The sequence below is a fragment of the Poecilia latipinna genome, unplaced genomic scaffold (assembly GCF_001443285.1).
Source record: "Poecilia latipinna isolate Pla-1442-1.1 unplaced genomic scaffold, P_latipinna-1.0 Scaffold1046, whole genome shotgun sequence".
NCBI lineage: Eukaryota > Metazoa > Chordata > Actinopteri > Cyprinodontiformes > Poeciliidae > Poecilia > Poecilia latipinna.
In genome coordinates, this window is record NW_015113662.1 from 66791 (window position 1) to 86206 (window position 19416).

Consider the following 19416-nt stretch of genomic DNA (forward strand, 5'->3'; position numbering starts at 1 on the left):
TCGTACGTACTTCATTTTAAACAACATTTCCAATTCCATCAGAAGTTTGCAAAATGTAATAAAACCTTTAATGCATCATGAGAGATGTTCAAATATATCTGTCTCTTGCAAGGCTTTTATAACATTGTCATTCTTTGATATTTGATTTTTATCAATACATGGGCAACTTCCCTCAACAACTTTGGTTTCAGTAGGAGGAAAAAAAAAACTCACTATGAACATTTAGGAATCTTTAATTCACACTAGTAATAAAATTGCATTACATTTCATAAAATAAATGTTCCAGTTTATATATACAGAGAAAACAGACTGTACATACCCTCCAGTGAACCATTTCTAAAAGAAAACAGAAAACCTTAAACAAATTTCACAAAACATACAAGCAATACAGTGCTCAGCTTAGCAGGCACAACTGTACATCAAAATTTGTAACTGCTCAGTGTTGGGGGTGGGAGGGGGATCGGTGCAGTGTGGAAGGGGCAAAAAGTTGAACATTTACAACAAAGTCCTTGCGGTGGGGGAAGGGGAGGAGCTGATAAAGAGGATTTAAAAAGTATTGCAGGCAAGCAGACAGACGCTTGTCTTTTTTCCAAGTGCAGCAGAACATCCATCTTGTGTGTAAAGTGTGGAGCCGATTGTTGCTGCCATGAACTATTGAACCTGCGTCTCAAAGCTGCCGTTCAGCTGGCCCTCCTCATAGTCCATTTGACACAAAATCATGTTGTTTTTTAGGAAAAACTTGTCCCCCACGCAAAACCTGTTGGAAGACAGAAACAGGAGGTTATGAATGCAGCTGCTGCTGGCGTCATGAGATAAGTGTGGCTTGAAGGGCGGCATTTGAGTTTGATTGGTAATGATGGTTTTTGTTTGATTAGACGCATTCAGATCAAGATGTTTTTCCATCAAGCACACCAGGACCTGTTAGGGGCCAGTTTGATGGTCACCATAAATGTGGGCCTTCAAATAAAATGAGATTATAAACCAATCCAGTTTGAAAGCGGACAGACAGGAGAACTGGCACCCGATGAAAAGCAGGTCAAACTCCCTTTTGGTCGAACGGTAACATTGCCGCGGGAGTCTGCGAGGAAGCCCTGCCACGGGGTGAGCTTTTTCAGAGACAGTTTGGCTGCAGTGTTCAAAATCATTTTTCCTCAAAAGTCGGAGTCAATTGAAGAGGGAAAATAACACACAGCAGCCTGTCCCACTGATGTTCCCTCTCTGCGCTGCTGTTTGTTTGCGTGACACTTTGGAAACAGCTCCATAATGTGACTGAAAGGGAGCGGAGATAAGAACATAGCTGAAAATAGCTTGGCTTCAGTAATATGCCAGGCTGGTAACACGGTAAATAAAGCTGGTAACAGTCACAGCCATGGCAATGCTGTGCCAGATGAGCCCTGGCTTCATATATCTGCCAGCTGAGAAGAGAGACTGGAGTCATAATTCCCTTACAGCAGGTGTTCACTATGGTAACTGAATCTGGCCTGCAGAAGGTTAATGGGCTTGTGCTGTGTGGAGGAACAGGGTCGCGGCACTCACGACAAGCATGCAAAGGATGCTCCACTCTCACACTGCTGCCATTACTGACAATATATTAATGGGGAAAGGCAATATTAGGGTATGTCATATTCCATGTACATCATACCATAGGCTTTGTGCTCGTTCCAATTTTTCATATTGGTCGCTGTCCACCTGGAAATACCGTGTTACATCTGCACTCGTTATTTTCCCCTTATATGCGGCAAGATGTGTCCCTTTCCGGAGCGTCTGAACTTTACACATAAGAACAAGAGCTAATTTTACATCCCGCTGGCTTTAAAGATTTACATATCGTGCCACAAATGGGGACAGACTGCTGGCAGCATGTTATAGTGAAAATAATTAGCAGGGCATTACAAATGCACAACATAATGAGACAACCAAAATTTATCTTATTTTCTAGATTTACAAGCTGGTAGATGTAATGCAATTGAACAAACAAAAAACGTACCAGAATTTTTTTTTTGCTTTCTGTACAACACATTGTAAAATATAAGATATGAGCCTTTTTTCCTACTCCATTCATGGTTTGTTTAAAATGCATTGTCGTTGCAGGTATGATTCCCATTCTTACCTCTGGTTACAAAGCTGACAGGCAAAACAGTCCAAATGGTAAACATTATCTCTGGCTCTCATCACCATTTCAAAGGCTGGGATCAGTTTACTGCAGGCTGCACAGTTCCCCGTTGTACCAAAGAGCCTGAAAGACAGACAGAGAGAAAAGACAGAGAGATTAACATACTTTCCTTTTAAACTTCATGGCGTGAAACGCAAACAAATGTGCAGCATAACGACTGCAAAGAAAAGGAGAAAACATGATATGATGTAGCGTACAGAATGCATAAAACGCCTGTTTCTTGGCATCCTATCAGTAGTTTTGTTACAATTACAACAAAAGGATGTCCATATCTGACGTTAGAGCAAATGTTTTAGTTATCTTTAGAGAAAAGCTGAAATTGTTGAAAACCCATTTCAAACAATCTGAACCTAATACAGGCTTCAACACAAAGGCAAACTGCAGAATGTGGTCATTCATGTCCAGAGGTTTTCTGTTGTTCAACCCATTCTCCTAGTCTTCATATGTCCTTTGCTGCTAGCTGTGATGAGTTACCTGAATTTTTAAAAGTGAAAATAACAAAATGAAATCTCACATAAAGTCTAGTTAGGCGTATTAGATTGGAGACAAATGATAAAGGTCATAAACATGAACAGAAGGCATCCTTCTTTCAAAGAAAAGGGGAGTGGGGGGGTAAAAACTCAAATGCTATTCCCAGACAGATTTACATTTTCATTTTCCATGCGCCTGCCCTTATGTTTAATTTGGAGATTTTGGAGCCCAGATAGATTTATATATTCTGCAGCGGCAGAAGGTCCGCTTCACAGCTTTGCAAGAGAGCTTAAGAACAACTGCAGATCGTTGTTCCAGCGGTATGTTAAACACTCCTCCTCAAACTTGTAAGGCTCAGACAGATGAGTCAGTGTGTTGATATTCGGCCTAGTTTATGCTTGTCCCATTCAGTTTCTTTCACCTTGTTAGGGAAAATGTATATCCAGCAGCTCTGCTTCTAATTAGGGGCCACTGCCCCAGAGGAGCAACAGAGAGCGAAACAGAGGGAGAAAGGTTGTTATGTTCCATGAGAGGGATTCACAGGGTGTTAAACTGAGACATTGTTACATTTGGTTATTCCTTCAGTGAAAAAAAAAAACAACTCTTCAGTGTTCTCATACAGTAGGCATCTGCCACCCACAGGCTGCTCTGAAACACAAAGAATGTGTTTTTCTTCTGTGAGACACAAAGACTTCTGCTTAGTCAGGCATCTGAGGAAATTCTCAGCATTCAGTATTGATCCAAAAACCCAACATTTTTCCCAAAATTTCAGTGTTGAAAAGTGGACTTATGATGATATTCCAACAATTTACGAGACGGATGTATCAAAACATCCACAGCTGAAACCAGATTTTGATATAACCTGTATAAGAAAAGGCATCAATATTTATTTTCCTCACTGACGGTAAGGACTTTGTGACGGCCACTCTAAAATATTGACTTTATTGTCCTCCAAGCATTTTGTAACTAGCTTTTCAGCTCAGGCTCATTATCTGTGCGGATGACTCATGAGGTCTCAATCCATAGCTTGACTCAAGCCTTGTGTTTTTGTTTCACTCTTTTAGTATTGTGTTTTTTCGCTCTGGTGCCATGCGTTTTGTACAGCGCACCAGTTCCTCCTGCAGCAAACCGAGCATGCAACATTTTAGAATAATGTTCTCAGGGTTTCATGCTTTGTTTTCAAAATGTAACGTTGGCCATTTTGGCCCAACACTTCTAGTTTAGTTGCACAGGACAAATGTCTCAAAATTAAAGTCTTTGTACCCGAGTATATTTGCAATTTCTCGTATTTATATCCTACCTGAACAGTAGGATGGCTGGGCATTCCCATGTTCTTCATAGTTTCATATAAATGCTTTTCCAAGATGAATGTGATATGTAAGGTATCTGGAAATTGTGCCCAAGGCTAAACTAAACAGGTGGAGGTCTAGTTTAGCCTCGTCTCTTACTAATCTTTGGCTAATTTCTTTTGAGTTTCTTTTACCGTTACATAAGGAAGCGGTGTTTGATGAGTTAACTTAAAATACTTCACTATCAGTGCCTCCATTTAACAGAAGCTTGCAACTCTATGAAATCATCTCTGGACTTTTTAAAAAAAATTAAGACACAGGTTATGTAAACTTCTGACTTGGAAAAAAAAAAGTAAAAAAAATGTATTGAAAACAAATTTTCTCAATCATTTAACATGTAGCAAGGAGGAACGATTATGTTCATTCTAACTTGCCTATAACATGTACAGGTTAAAAAAAACAGGACAAACAGGATGACTTTTTATAAAGTGTACTCACAATACACACAAAATAGCACAATTTTTTTCTGTGTTTGATGTAAACTTCCCACTCGACAGAGATAAAACTCACAATTACTTTGTTTATTGAAAGTGTTCCAGCAATGTGAACAAGCCGAGTCTCATGAGTCAGCAAACAATTGCACAGTTTGAAGTTGCTGGGGCAGTTACAATAAGAAGTGGACAGCAGTTGTTTGTTGTGTATTTGAAGTACAAAACTGGACAAAAGACTTAATCTATCAACTTTAATCTATGAGGGGAAAAAAGAACTCGGTGATCTTCAATGTAGGAATGCAACGGAATAAATTGTAAAAAGCTCAATTTGTAAAGTCGGTGAAGTTTTTTGTTTCGGAACATCTTGCTTCAAGGGAACGAGCAATTCTATGAGTATTGCACATCATGGCAATTTCTTAAAACATGAATAAATTCCCAAAAAAATCTAAGATCCATCAAGTAATTTGAAGCACCGTTAAATTCTTGCATTAGACGCACTTTAATTGCGCCTTTTTTGAATGACGCTGCTGCTAGTTGTGTCTATGGCAGAGGAATGTCTCTCCGATTTACCTCCAGTCTGATGGCTTGACTGTACTGAGCTGGACGACTGGTGGTGATGTATTTTTCTTTCCCTCAGGGGAAAAGGGCTCTAGAAGAACCTGGAGAGTTTGGGTCAGTTACACAGACTGCTATGCAGACACCTATTATACCCAGACAGATTATTGTGACCTGTCTCTATCACAACCTGCTGGGTTGCAGACATGGTGTTCACTTGATACATATGACTTGTGAAAACCCCTGATGAGAAAGTCCAGCTTGCTGAAGTTATACCTCCATACATAGCACTATGCCACAGATTTGGGGTAATTGTCACCTTGCAGCATCTACAATCATTCAGTACAGTGTGTTGTGTTGTGTTTTCTTTTTTTTTGCTTTATTCAACAGAGTTTTGGAGCTCAGTACAGGAGAATAAAAACACAAACTGCAAAACTGTGCAGACTTCTACATCATGGTATGTCCACAGTTAGTTTGATTTCAACACATTTTTAATAAACATATTTAAAGTTTAGATCCCTGATAGTAATCCAGAACTTTGAATGGAGCCCCATCACTGTGCAGCAGAAAGAAAACAAAAACAAAAACAAAAACGTCCATTATTTTATGCAAATTAGATTGCCTGATGTTTGATTTCAAGTTGCAAGTGAGAAATTTGACTCAGATGGTTCAGAACGCAAGAACGTAAGCAGCTCTTTAGTTAACACTGTAGGTGTATGGGTTATCATGTGGCATCAATGTATGTGCCAATTGAGCTCTCTGTGCTAACAGAAGATTACAGCCTGAGGAAACTGTTCAAACAGAACAAGCTCCTCTACTGCTGCTCCTTTGGCAAGAACAATAAACAGCCAGAAAACACAACCAATGCAGTAATCTCATGAGTAACAGCTGAGGGGGCGCTGCATTTGGTCTGCCATGACTGTGACACAACAAATGATATTGATTTAAAGCTAAGAAAACACTACATCTTACCACGCAAATAAAAGAAAAGAAAAAAAAAAGAAAAGGAAGAAACAGAAACAGAAGCTTCATCCAGCCTTTTTAGAGTCACTGTGCTGTATCTGTGGACTGATTTGGTATATTTGTATTTTACCTTGAACTCTGAGAACAAATCTGCACAATTCTTTTGCAATTATAATTCAGAAAACGGCCCAGCTCAGATTCCTATGCTAGATTGTTTTGTTTCTGCTTCCAACGCATCAGCTTTTCACATTGACAGCTAATTTGCTGCCTGATGTATCATAGTCCTTGACAGGTACCACTACAAACCAGAAAATTAATATATATTGTTTTTATACATTTATTTGACTTCTGTCTACCGCTTTGATGTATTTAATCAGTTAATACATTTCTAAGTGGAACACACACAAATACATGCCTACACAAAAGTTTATAGAAAAAATAAAATGTTAAAGAACTTGGCTGATTTGTCTAGATTTAGATTAAATAAAAATTGCATGTCCATAAATCCTTTTAAAACCCCAACATGCTACATAAAAAGTGCACCTTTCAAAGAATTTAGACAGTAAATTGCTCTTGAAAAACAATTCATTTCATTTGAGAAATTAATTTTGAGGCCTGAATAGCCCACTTTGTGAAGAATTTTCACATATTGTCCTGAAATATGCCCTGTATTGTCAGAGTGCAGTGGCTCATGTTCTGTAATTTCTTTGGTCATTTGGATTAAACGAATAACTTTCCTCTAAATGAAAGGAGAAAAATTAACATCCGTTTTTTTTTCAGCAAGTATGACTTCTGAAATCCTTGAAAATATTCTTATTCATAGCTAAACCTGTCCCATGTTTGTTTTCTAATTAGTGATCACTTTTTAATGTTATATATATATATATATATATATATATATATATATTAGTTATTTTCATTCATATTTTGAATACATTCTTTCAGTAGTTAATTTCAATTCATTAAAAGTTTAGAAAGACTTTTTTCTGCAGCTCCTCGCAACCTGAAACATTCTGAAAAGAATGTCAAAAAAGTACAGTAGTTTATTTTCAATGTATTTGTTGTAATAAGCCACTATGACTACAAACATTTCTATTGAAATTTAATGACATACCCTTTTCCATAAAGTAAAGCATAACATTAACATGCTGTGCTGCATCAGATTTGTACTCAGAAGTTGACATTTTAAAGTTCAAAGCCAAAATCATCTGTACCTATGAAGTAGTTTCAATTCACTGCCATTTTTAGTTTATTTTTTTGCCAATCTCTCTTGAATCTGAGTATTTTGAGTGTTTTTGAGTGCTCTGTCCAAAATACATGTTTTTCACTGGCTTCTGCTTAGATTATTATGTTTTTGTTAAGATATAAATATATGCCCCCTTTTTTTTTTTTTGAAAAGTTCCTTCTTTTCAAAAATGTTTATTCAGTTAATTAAAACATCAGTATTTAATGTTAAATTAAACTATAATAATCAAGGCAACTTGGTAAAGAACGTAATCTTATCATTAAAGGTTTTTGCTATATTTTTATAAGCCAAACTGTTGGTATTTTGCCCTGGAAAATATGTGACCTTAACTATCAGAGTGCGTACCTGTGATATATCATCACATGTAAATACAGTATTCTCACCATGCATTGAACAATCTTTCCTTTAATATTCTGTTGTATTTATTTAATATGTTATAATAATGTTATATTTATTTAACATTCCAAATGCAATAGAAAATCAAATTACATTGGCTATTGTTTGACTAAAAAGTTACAAAAGTTATGGTAACCACCTACTTACTTGCACTTTTCATGGTTTGTATCTAATTAAAGTAACTGCACAAATTCAGTCATAAATCATACAACCTTTAATAAAGTGTTTGTTTGTATAAAATGCATGGAAACATTGCCATTACCTCGTATTACTAACAGCTGCTGGCCTGGTCATTGAATAACATAATTTGGCAAATTTTACTGGTTTTCCAACAAAGAACTGGAACATAATAATGTTAGCTGTGACGCAACTTTAAAGTAAATGGAACGCAGTGTTAACCATTCTTAACGTTTCTACGCGAGATGCTGTCTGTGGCAGTAAAATTAGTACCAATATCCACGTAGCACATCGTTATTTATGTTTCAATGTTTTTACCCTAAATGATTGTATTAAACTTTATGCATACTGTTTGATTTGCAAGTGTTTTAATTCAACTTTAGCAATAATTTCTTTTGGCTAAATCTTTGAGGATTTTGAAACATTAAATCTATGAAGGTCTATATTAGAGCTGCATGATATTAGAAAATCTTGTGACGGCACCAACACTGGTAACTGTTGCTACGACTGCATCAGTTGTGATGTATTTATTTAATATGTTATAATAATGTTATATGCATTTAACACATATTTTATTTAGTGCATCAGTTGTGATGCAGTCGTAGCAACTTTCTCATCTGTGCTTTTATGACTCTCTGACCTTTAGAAGTTTGGGCAATGTCGTTTTTGTTTGGCGTTAACATCTGTTCCCGTGAGGCTCTGTCCAAATGACTGAGCGTCACATTAGCATGAAAAATGCAAGTTTATAATTCTAGGAATGTCTTAGCCAAAATTAATTACCTTCATATGAATGGATATGTGTGTTTGGTCCCTATTTATTTATTTTCTGTAACACATAAGAATCCACTACAGTCATTAGAAGAGGTATTGTCAAGTAACTAAATATGTAACCGTGTACCGCTATGGAATACTGTGATGTTAGTTGGATGGCAGCACCATAAAGCAACTCTCCTTTGCCTGGTATTGAGTTATTACAACAGGTCTTCAGAGAAAAGTGTGCCTTCTTTGTTTCTTTCAACTTGCTGCTTTGCTAACTTCAAACCCTTAAAGCTCCTGCAGCGTATCCGCTGCCTCTCCGCGTTGCTTCCTTCAGTTTGGGCTGCGGCTCTTGAAGTTCTCCATGTGTTCTCTGAGCTCTTTGAGACTTCCCAGACTGTGCAGGGCTTGTCAGATTTTATAAGAGGGAGAGCTGCTAATGCATGCATCGCATGCTCTGACCTTCCCCAACAGTTGTATCATTTCTAAAGTGTAAACCTTTGTCTTTTGATCTGCATCACCTCCAAAGAATAAGAGCTACTCTTTTACTTCCTAAAGTAGTAAGAAGGTTTGTTCAACAGCCACACCCATATACTGTTATCATCTTTCTCCTGCTGCTCCATCTGTTTGCAGTTAACTTATGATGTTCATTATCTCGAGCACATTTTCCTCTTACAGTTAATTATAACCCACTTTGATAAGTTGATGACTATTATGTCATTTGTCGTAGGTGAAATGAAAGACTAAATTATATCAGTCCTCAAACCCTGATGATCACACAATAACTATATTGCTCTAAGACAAAGACCTAATTAATTTCTTATTCTAGTGTCTGAACGAGAAATTTGCCCAGCTGGATAAAAATACTTGTAGAAATGACAGGGTGAAGAATGTGTAGGTTGGAAGTGAACTTTTTAGTTGCTGCAAGCGCTAGCAGAGAGATGTGCAGGCATTTCTTTTGTGCATGCTGAAAAGAAAGACTCAGGAGAGAGTGAGTGAATTTAAGTTGCTAATGCCACTGAAGGACAATCACAGATGGAGCTCCTATAAAAATTAATGTGAGCATGGCAGGGATCCAACCCCTTAGAAATAACCAGTGTGTTTGATCCACTGCTTGTATTTAATGAAGTGCGGGAGACTAATTCAGAGCACAGATTTAACTTCATTACTGCAGGTGAGGGTAGACTTGGTCTTCTACTCAGAAAAGAGGGAATGAAAAGGAAACTGGCACCAGCTGGACTCCGCATCACCTACTTTCAAAATGCGCTGGTCTCTCCAACTGCCTCTTTGCTCTACGCAAGGTAAGGTTTTTAATTTGCTTCATAATAGAATTCATCTGAAGCATCTCGGCCATTAAGTGTTCTGCATTTGTCGCAGGCTGAAGAGCAGGCAAGTTGGATGGATTTCATTAGACAATCTGGGGCAGCAGAGGCACACAGGAAGTTCTCTTTCTCTCCCCTCTTTCAATGTTATTCTTATTTTAGTGTTTCTAACTTTTCATTTCACATGTCACTCTCCTTTCTTTTTTCATTTTTTCATCCCCTGCCTGACCTCTACATCTTACCGGTCTAATGTGCGAGAAAGCTTTTCCTTCTCCCTTCACTATGCCAGTTAGGCACTTACAGCTTCGGGGTTGGGGTTGCTGTCCTTTCAGCTGATGTATTTTACTAAGTGAAACTAAGAGCTTCATCATTTTTGCCTACTCTTGGTCATTTCCCCATTTATTACAACCTCATCTGCGCCATCTGCCCCTTCTGGGGGCAACATCAGGTCTTAGTGGACCTCTCACTGCATCTTAAAAGCATTAACTGTGGGTGGGGACTGATGGATGGTAATGGCCTATCTCAACGTAACGTCCCTGAGCGCCTCTCAAGTGGGCCACAAGCTCCTTCCAGGTCAGAAAAAGAGCTAAGATGAAAGTAAAATGTCACTGAAAACCATGGGTGAGATGGGGAAAAATCTTACCGTCTTTCTTTAATAGCGAACAAGGCTTTTATTTAATAAACTACACCAGATACAAGACCTTCAAATGAGGCTGGCTTTTACCTCCCATTCATGCCATTTTTAGTTTGATTTGTCATATTCACTGCAAAGTTTTTATTTTATGTCCAGTGAACACACTCCTGAAATCTGAATACAATATAAAAGTATAGGAGCATTTTTTTTCTGAAAAGCATCTATAAATTATTGTTTTCCTTGGAAAAACCTGAAAGGTACGCACGATTTCTTCATGCGACCACTGTGTGTAAATATATAAAGAGGCAACAGGCTAACAAACTAGCTAACTGGCTTGACATTGTGGATGCATGTGTACAAAAGCTATTCAAACTACCAGACTAAGCTCTTGAGATTTCCTGGAGTCAGAATTTCATTGGATATAATCCCATATGTTTTTAGCAGAGTTGATTTCTTCATTAATGACATGCAGGTTCAGTCTCCAATTCAAAAATTAGTCAGGTTTTGTTTTATTTTGAAATCCAAAACTGTAGTGATTTTGCCCTGGAAACAATACCTGCCAGGATATAACTGAGCAAATAACATTGTATATGTACATTAAAACACAACGTTAAAATGATCACTGCAAACTTGAGACTTCTTGGAGTTTTAATTAAAACAAAAAAATACTGTCATTGGCTAACAGTATATTTCTTTGTAAATTATTTATTTATTTATTTTTTTTGCTGAATTCCTTGCTTTTTCTTTCAATATGTTTATATTTTACTGAGCTGATAGATTTATGGGAATATGACTGACAAAGCCTACAGAGTGTAAGAATGATTTTTTTAGCAAAATACATGTGACCAAAGTTTTGAAAAATGCTGCCCTAAAACATCAAAAACCACAGATGATACAAAATAAAGTTATTCCAAGCTTCACAAGTGATTGCCAAAATGACTGTGGTTTGTTTTCTTGTTACTTTGTCACAGCAATGAGTAACAATTATAACAAAACCTCTAAGTACAATAGCAGAAAACTATGAAACTGTTGTAATATTTCAGGTCAAAGTGAAGCATCTGGGTCTTGTTTTTAGATTGTTTTGTGAGGCCTAAATGAGGGTTTTAAGCTCAATACTTTGCCTTTGAGACTTTTTTTTTTCCTTTGAAGGAAGTAAGGAAGCAGTTCTTCATTTTTTGTTCTGTTGTATGATAAAGTTGGTTTTAAACACTGCATGGTGGGCTGGCCAAGCACCACCTTTAACTAATGGCATTTTGGCCATTAGTTAAATGCCACTATAGAGTTGTTTTGTAATTTTCAGGGAATCTGGACTGCCTTTGTTCATCTCAAATAAAAAAAAATAGTCCTAACTTTACATGTACATTTCCTCTTGTGAATTAGCTCAATAGTTACACCCATGTTATTTGCCATTTTCCTCAGAATCACCAAAGCACGAAAGTTCAGAGACAAAGGTGCTAATGCAAGTCTGCTACAGGCTTTTACAGAACTTAAAAAAAAACATGTAAAAACAACTCAATGGTACCTAGAGCATCATGATGCATACAAAGGAATAGTTGCCTTGCTTGAAATACGCTGCTGGGATTTTCACACTTTCCGTTGTCTACACGCATATCCCAAAAAAGGGCTTTCAAAATTGTTTTATGGGGATAAGAACCACAAATACAAATAATAATATTAAAGCGGACGAGGCCTCAGGCTGAATTTTGGTTTGAATGTGAAATCATTGAGCTTCTTAATAATCCAGGCTCTCAAATTAGTTGTAGATCCAAAGCCAATCAGGAAACAGCAGCACATCAAAGATAACAACCAGATAGCTGAGACACAAACAGACAGAAGGAAAATACAGAGAGGGGGAAGACAATGCTGGCCAGGGATGTTTGGACGAGAGGGAAAAGGGGGGCACAGGGCACCGGCATCCCTAAGTCGGTCCCAGGGGGATTCCCTCTCAGATAAATGGTGGGGAATGTGACCTAACGCCCAGGAAATGGTCATGTTTAATTTAACAAGCAGATGGCAGGGGCATCAGAAGTGTGTATGTGTGTTTGGGGAGGGGGGGCCTGAAGTGAAGCAACAAGCCTGCCTGGAGGATTCTCACAGCCTTCAGCCCCTCTACAATACAGAGAGCTTTCATGACAGAGGTCCTTCATGTTCACGAAAACGTCAGACATGAAAACAATACCCACCAACCAAGAGATGCTTTTACAGTGCAGCTGTCCCAGTGGTGGCAGACAGAAACGGAAAATAAGTGACTTATTTTCCATTGCCACGCTCTTTATTTGATCATTATTTCATTTAAAATAAATTCATTACAGTTGTAGAATATGTCAACAACGTAATTGACATGTGCATATAAATAGAGATTTAATGGTTTTTAATAATATTCATCACTTTTTTGTCTAATTTCTGGTCCTAATATGTTAGGGTAATGGGTTTCCTGAGTTGCATAAACCCATACAAATCCCATTGATTCTCTAAAATATATATATCCATTATTAACAGATATGTAAAAAAAAAATGGGTCAGGAGACACAATCAATGGCCTGTTAACACCGATAACACAGTTAAGACTATAATTACTAATGCTACTAGCAGATTTGGACTTAAAATAAATTATTCAACCAAGAGCTTTTTGTCATAGAAAGTGAAATTATTATCTATAGGAAAGAACAATAGATTTATTGTTCTTTCCTATAGATAACAGGAACAATAAACAATAGATTTATTGTTCTTTCCTATAGATAACACTTTCTATTAGTGTAGAAAAAAAATTGCTATTATTTGCATATTAGCAAAGTACAAGTCAAAAAATATGCCCTTCTCAACAATAAATAGGAAAATCTTTATTGGTATTATAGCAGCCAAACCCTTCTTATAAAGGCCAACCAGCTTTTTTCATATTTCCACTGATACTTTGATGATTTATATTTGTTGGCGAGCTTTAAGGGCTTGAGTTTGGAAGGACTTTTGCCGTCACACCTATTTTTAAAATTTATTCCTTATCAAATTCGAGTCAGGACTCTCGCTGACGCACTCCAAAACTTTAACTTGACTTTAAGTAATAAATCATGAAGGTTAAATTCATACATCACTTCAAATACAAATATTCCAAGTGTATGAACAATTTGGGGCTGACCTGCAACAGAACTAAATTAATAAAATTACCAATATCACTTTTTCCTAAATGCAGACCATAGTTCTGAAGCTTAAAATTTTTTTAAAATGTCACAGAGTCTTGTAATGACACGGCCTTTTGTATTTTTGTGAATGGACAAATGTGATTGTGTGTCTTTCTTGCCTCAAGTAGTCCCTGCGACAGAGGATGAGGTTGGCTTTCGTGTACAGGGTGGAGCCCACCTCCCCCAGGCGGCAGTCGCAGCAGGCACATTTGAGACAGTCTTCGTGCCAGTATTTGTCCAAGGCCTTGAGCAGGTAGCGGTCTTTAATCTTGCGATTGCAGCCAGCACACCCCTTCTGCTTCCCTTTGGGCTGGACAGAGAGCATCGGCACACCTGTAGCGATAAGGAGACAAACAGCCACGCGTGATTTACGGCCCGGGAACACGAGTGACTTTTCGTGTTCTCTTCTTTTTTTTTGATAAGCCAGCTGCTTCCTGAGGCGTCTAAGCCTGGTGTTCGCACATGGCCACGGCACGCTGCCTACCTGCTTCATATGCATTAAAGAAAACACTCTTCCATGTAGATAGGCACCCAGGTCACATTGGACTACAACACCTTGACTCACTTGTTCGGCTAAGAACACGCTGTAATACAAAAGTTACACGATCACTGGCTGTGGGCCATAGAGGAAGGGGGACGGATTTCTGTGAATAAAATACACAACGCCTGTTTAGCTTACTGTGGTATTTACAACAAGATGTGCAGTATGTTACTTACCTACCATTTCATCAAAACCCATTTCACTCAACTGTCCACGGCTGTAAAAGCTCCTCATGGGCTTTGTTTGGTATAGATTAACATTAACCTTTTAAAAAGCCTCTGACCACAAAAACGCTGCTACCAGACCCCAGTGAGATATGTTATGGCCTAAGTGCCTTTTAGCATACACTCACTCTGTGTTTCATAGAGGGACACACACACACACACAAACCCCAAACACACAATGCTCTCTCCTCTCTGTGCTCTGAGCATAACAGCCTTTCCTCCTTTTACACTTATCTGTACTCATGTGTCCGCAATGAGCGAGCCTAAGTTACCAAACTCGCAAATTGCCCTGCTGTCACGCAGGTCCCCTTTAAGTGCGCCTTTTAGCCTCCTAAAGGACAAATAAAGTCCATTTAATAACTGCACTAAACACTAATAGTCTATGTGAGGCTGACATTTGTGTTTGGACTAAAAGCCCCCCTCAGGCCACTGCTGGTACGGAGGCAGGGGTGCGTAGCTCCCCTCTGTAGCACTAACAGGTCTGCCACAGCTGAAAGCACAAGACAACAGCTCTTAAGACACTCTCTCACACACTGAGCTATTGATCCGTCTAAAAGAACACACAGTGGACGCCACTTGCAACTCTACTTTCAAAACACATTTGTCTCTCTCCACCAAAAAAAGGAAAAAAGGGCAGGACATCTGCGTGACGGGGGGTTAGGCTAACATTTTGTACGTTTGAGCGGCTACGGAGGCCTGTTTTATACGTCATACAAAGTTTATATAAAATGTTACTGACTTATTAGTCTGTGCAGGGCCAGATAAAAGTTTTTATTTGCATCTCTTTGGCAGGAAAGAAATGGCAACAGTGACGGCGCGTATTGTGCAGTTAGACCTGCCATTTGCTTTGTTGAATGATAGAAACAGCCTTGGCAGATACGAATGGACTGCCTCTCTCCTTGCCGTTTTTCCTCAGCTAAGTTTTATTCAGTTTGCTCTCTTTCAAAACGACTTTACACTGCTTTTCACAAAACCCTGCATGGAATAGGAAAATCCCGTTTCTGGCCAGCTTTTCTTACTCCTTCACACTTGTACATGAACTTAAATGGACTCAGAAAATGCATTATTGGATCTAGATTTGCAGGTATTCTCTGTTCTTGCATCAATTTTACAGGGAACGTAAATTAATTAGGTACCTCCCTTTTTACATAAGAGGTGAATTACAAAGCAGAGCTTGTTAGTCAAATTTATGGCGCTGGTTTATATGTCAGTAAGGAGCAGAGCGGTGTTGAGCTGTTCTATTTCTTTATCAGAAGTAGAAAGGAGAGGCTAATTGGTCCTGAGCTAGTGATGGGAGCCATCAATTAGTGTTCTGCCTGCCCTTCAGCTCCCCCACCTGCCACCCCAAAACAGACCCCTTAAAGCTGCTGCGTTAGGATCACAAAACCTGCCATAAATACCAATGTTCAGCGTAAATGAAGCTAAAAAAGCTTCAAATTCAAGCTACACTGGATAAGGGAAGACTCTCCTACCTGTATTTCATGGCTTGTTAGGGGATCTCTCTGCAGGTATGCCAACAGCGCTCGCCTGTCAGGCTTCTACAGAACTAAAAACAGTCTTAATGAGGGAGAGCGCGCGTGTGTGTGTGTTTGATTCGGAGCTTGTGTTCTGCAAGAAGGAAAAAAAAAAAAAAAAAAACCCGAGTAGCTGCAATTCCCTCAAGGATCACAAAAATCTTTAATTTGCCTTTTATGACACCTAATTAGTTATTCTACTCAAAATCTTTGCTTTAAATAAGAGAACTAATTATATAAAAAGGTCGTTCCTGCACCTCCCGAGGAACAACTCCTAATTGGCTGAGACCACAGCCCCACCACACATTCCTTTAACATATCGTGTGTGTTTTACATCAAGTTTGAAAAGGACAAAGCTTAACCTATCCTGGAGTTACCGAGTGCCGCTCACAGCCGCCGTTAGATGTTTAAAACCCTGTTCAGCATCATTAAAGTGACACTACAGTTTGTGTCTAATATGACCCAGGTTCTGTGTTCGCAGTTAGTCTGACATTTATTTCTACAGACATACGTGCTGGGTTCTTTGCTCCTAAGTGTGGCAGAGATTTTTTTTTTATTTTATTTTGTTGCACACTGCCTGAAGAGCCATCGCTGGGAACAAACATAAGTTTTATGTCTTCCCTGAAAAACAGCCTCTGGAAAACAGGAGTGTAGCAAGCAGGAGCTAAAACCTACTAAACAAAAAGCAGTGACAGGAAAGAAAGCGATTGTGTAAAGTAAATGTCTTTTCAATTCCCTTAATGCCATGAGACATTTTCTTGCACCTGTCACCACTCCGGGTGCTCTGCGTAATGCTGAAGTAGAACAGAACCTCAAATTCCTGGCAACTCCCAGAAAGCAGAAAAAAACAAAAACAAAACAAAACAAAAAAAAAAAAAACAAGTTGCATTATGAAAGGAAGAAGCAGACGAAGAGGCAGCCTCCACTTAATCCATTCCATTTAACAGATACAAGTGCCACTGACCTTCCGGTGTCATTTGATGTCACCAAAAGCATGCCTCTCCACATCACAATTCGCTCCTCCAACACAGGGATGTATTTTGCCCCTCAAAGTGGAGAGACAGCACTTGCCCTGCCAAATATCCTTCCTGAGGGGGGAATTTAATTTGCCATTAGTGCTGTGTGTAAAGCCCTGTCATCTCTCTCTTTCTTTAAGATTACATCTTCAAAGAATATGTACAGTTAGTTTTACTCAGCCCAAGCGGCCTGTCAGACCATGTATTTTCATTATAGATAGCATCCGATTTCTCTTACCCTATTTACACTTCCATTTTTGCAGTTATCAGAAAAACCAAATCAGTCCAGTAGGCTTTTTGTATATATTGGAAGTTTTTAAGAGAAAATACACAGCATAGATCATTCAAGGGAATGTTTGGAAAATGAAAAAAACTGCAGTTACTGCTGCGATATCGCACAAGTAAAAAGACTTGAAGCCGCATTTTTGTGCCATCCTTGTAAGAATACTTGGCTCCAGTGTTTAAAACAAGTACGCGTTTACCTACATGTTACAATCATGTACACACATGTTTCCCGTGTATCCTGTCGGTTGTTTAATCTGAAGGAAGACTGGTTACTGATTCAACGTCTGCTCCTGCATTGACGACGATCATCACATTGCTTGTGAAATTCTGCTGCTGTGCCTCAAAAGTTAAAGAAACATCAGAACCAATTCATCACCAACAGTTTATGCAATATGCTGCAGGTTCTATGGGGTTTATGAGTAATTTATGGTGTTTATCAGAACCCAGTGTCCCTTTTGCCAATGCAAGAAGTCATCTTGACCTTTAACGGCAGAACAAAGAGTTACATCTGCTTCTGCGTTTCATTATGATTAGTTAAAAGCTCTGACTGCATGGTGTGATGCCTACTCTGGAGGTTCATTGGGAGGTAAAGGATCTTACGAAAACCGTTCAGCCCTCCTGACAAATTAGGAGGGAGGTGGAAGTTGGCCCTGGGTGGCCCTTTCTCTGAAGGACCCCTCATAATTTGCAACCCCCAGCTGCACTGAATGAGACGGGGTTAGCCACTATAGTGGTAAGCACAAAAACCTAGATCTGCGGGAAAATTGGCTACCACCTCACTTAATGATTGCATTTATCTGGAGCACTTGCACTTCTCATTATTGTCATCATTATCTTCATCAGTGTCAACTATTAATTGAAATGAGTGCTGCACAAAAGAAATCTCACAATAGCTCTATAAACTAGAAACTCTACAAAAACCAAACCAACATTAGTCATTATATTGAGGAACTTTGTAAAAGTTTTGAACAATAATTAAAACAGTCGAATGTTTTCTAAACAATGCCTGTTTAGATGAGTCTTCTCTTAACTGGCTCGAGGCGAAAAAAATATAACTTAGAAGACCAACACAAGGTGGTGGTAATGGACTAAGTTGCTTGTTATCTGTGTGGTTCTTCTTGGTCACTTCAAATGAATGACAAGTCAGATGCATGAGGAGGACTGACATGTGGAAAAACAAGGAACTGGCTCCCGAGTTACAGGATGTTAGGTAAATAAAACTGAGATTCTCTGTACTCCTAAATCATTTTGTAATGGATAACATTAGCTCTGCTTAAGATCACAGTAATAATCAATGTTCATAAAGGCAATGCTTTTGCAAAATTCTAATACTATTTGACTCACAAAAAAAACACAGAGCTTATTCCTGGCCTATTCCAATTTTCAGTTTCCTTTAAGGTCTGAACTGCCAACTCTGATTTTGATTTTTCATTAGGATTGTAAGGTGTTAAATAGGAAGAAAATGTTCTTTCATACTGAGAGGAACTTTAAATCCAAGTGAAAATTAAATAATTACAAGATCAACTCAATTTATTCATCAAAGCTCATCCAACACCATCTAATTTTTATGAAATTCTGGAGAAAAAATTCATCCAGGTACATGCTTTTGGTTAATGTATTAATATTCAGAAAAAGTAGTAGTTATTAGTTTTGATTTAGTGAAAACTAATAGAGAAGCAAATGAAAAGTAACAAAACAATATCTGATTTTTGATCTACAAACAACCTATGATTAAAAAAATGTGACAATTCATTTTCTGGTACAACTGATTAAGGCATCCACATGTTATTCTATTATATTCTACTATAATACTCATTGCTGTATAGAATGGTAAAAAACATTCTCTGTTTTTGCTCTACTACTATAACTCTAATCGGCCCTCATGAGATTACAGCCTTCAGGCGCCGATTTACTCGAGTCCTTTGTGTTTCAGCCACCACTGTAAGTGCTGTGGCCATGGCAATCCCAAATAAAATGTTGTCCTGGGGCCAAGGTGTCGGCCACTATGGTTAATAGAGATCTGATGCAGATGTCTCGCTATTGTATGCGGAAATCAGTTTCCAAAATCTCTGCAATTCAACCAAAGACATGTTTTTCAGTCTGCAAGACAAAATACAAGACATCTGGCAATAATATCAGCTGGAATACACATGTCAGCTGAAAGCAGCCTGATGAGAATGTTCTCTG

At 38.4% G+C, this 19416-nt stretch overlaps 1 protein-coding gene across 2 annotated transcripts in view; it reads right to left on the bottom strand.

The window, feature by feature from the left end:
• Positions 1–217: 217 nt before the first annotated feature.
• lmo1 (LIM domain only 1) overlaps positions 218–19416 on the bottom strand; it is a 30041-nt gene continuing 10842 nt past the window's right edge. Inside the window, exons 1-4 of one of the 2 annotated variants that reach the window (XM_015051467.1) lie at positions 15887–15909; positions 13769–13982; positions 2111–2236; positions 218–757 (exon numbers count right to left, since the gene is read on the bottom strand). In XM_015051467.1, coding sequence (XP_014906953.1) covers positions 652–757; positions 2111–2236; positions 13769–13974 — 438 coding nt within the window. In that variant the 5' untranslated portion in view covers positions 13975–13982; positions 15887–15909 and the 3' untranslated portion in view covers positions 218–651. Of the gene's footprint in view, positions 758–2110; positions 2237–13768; positions 13983–15886; positions 15910–19416 lie in introns of those variants that run through there. The other variant, XM_015051466.1, reaches the window with a different exon arrangement.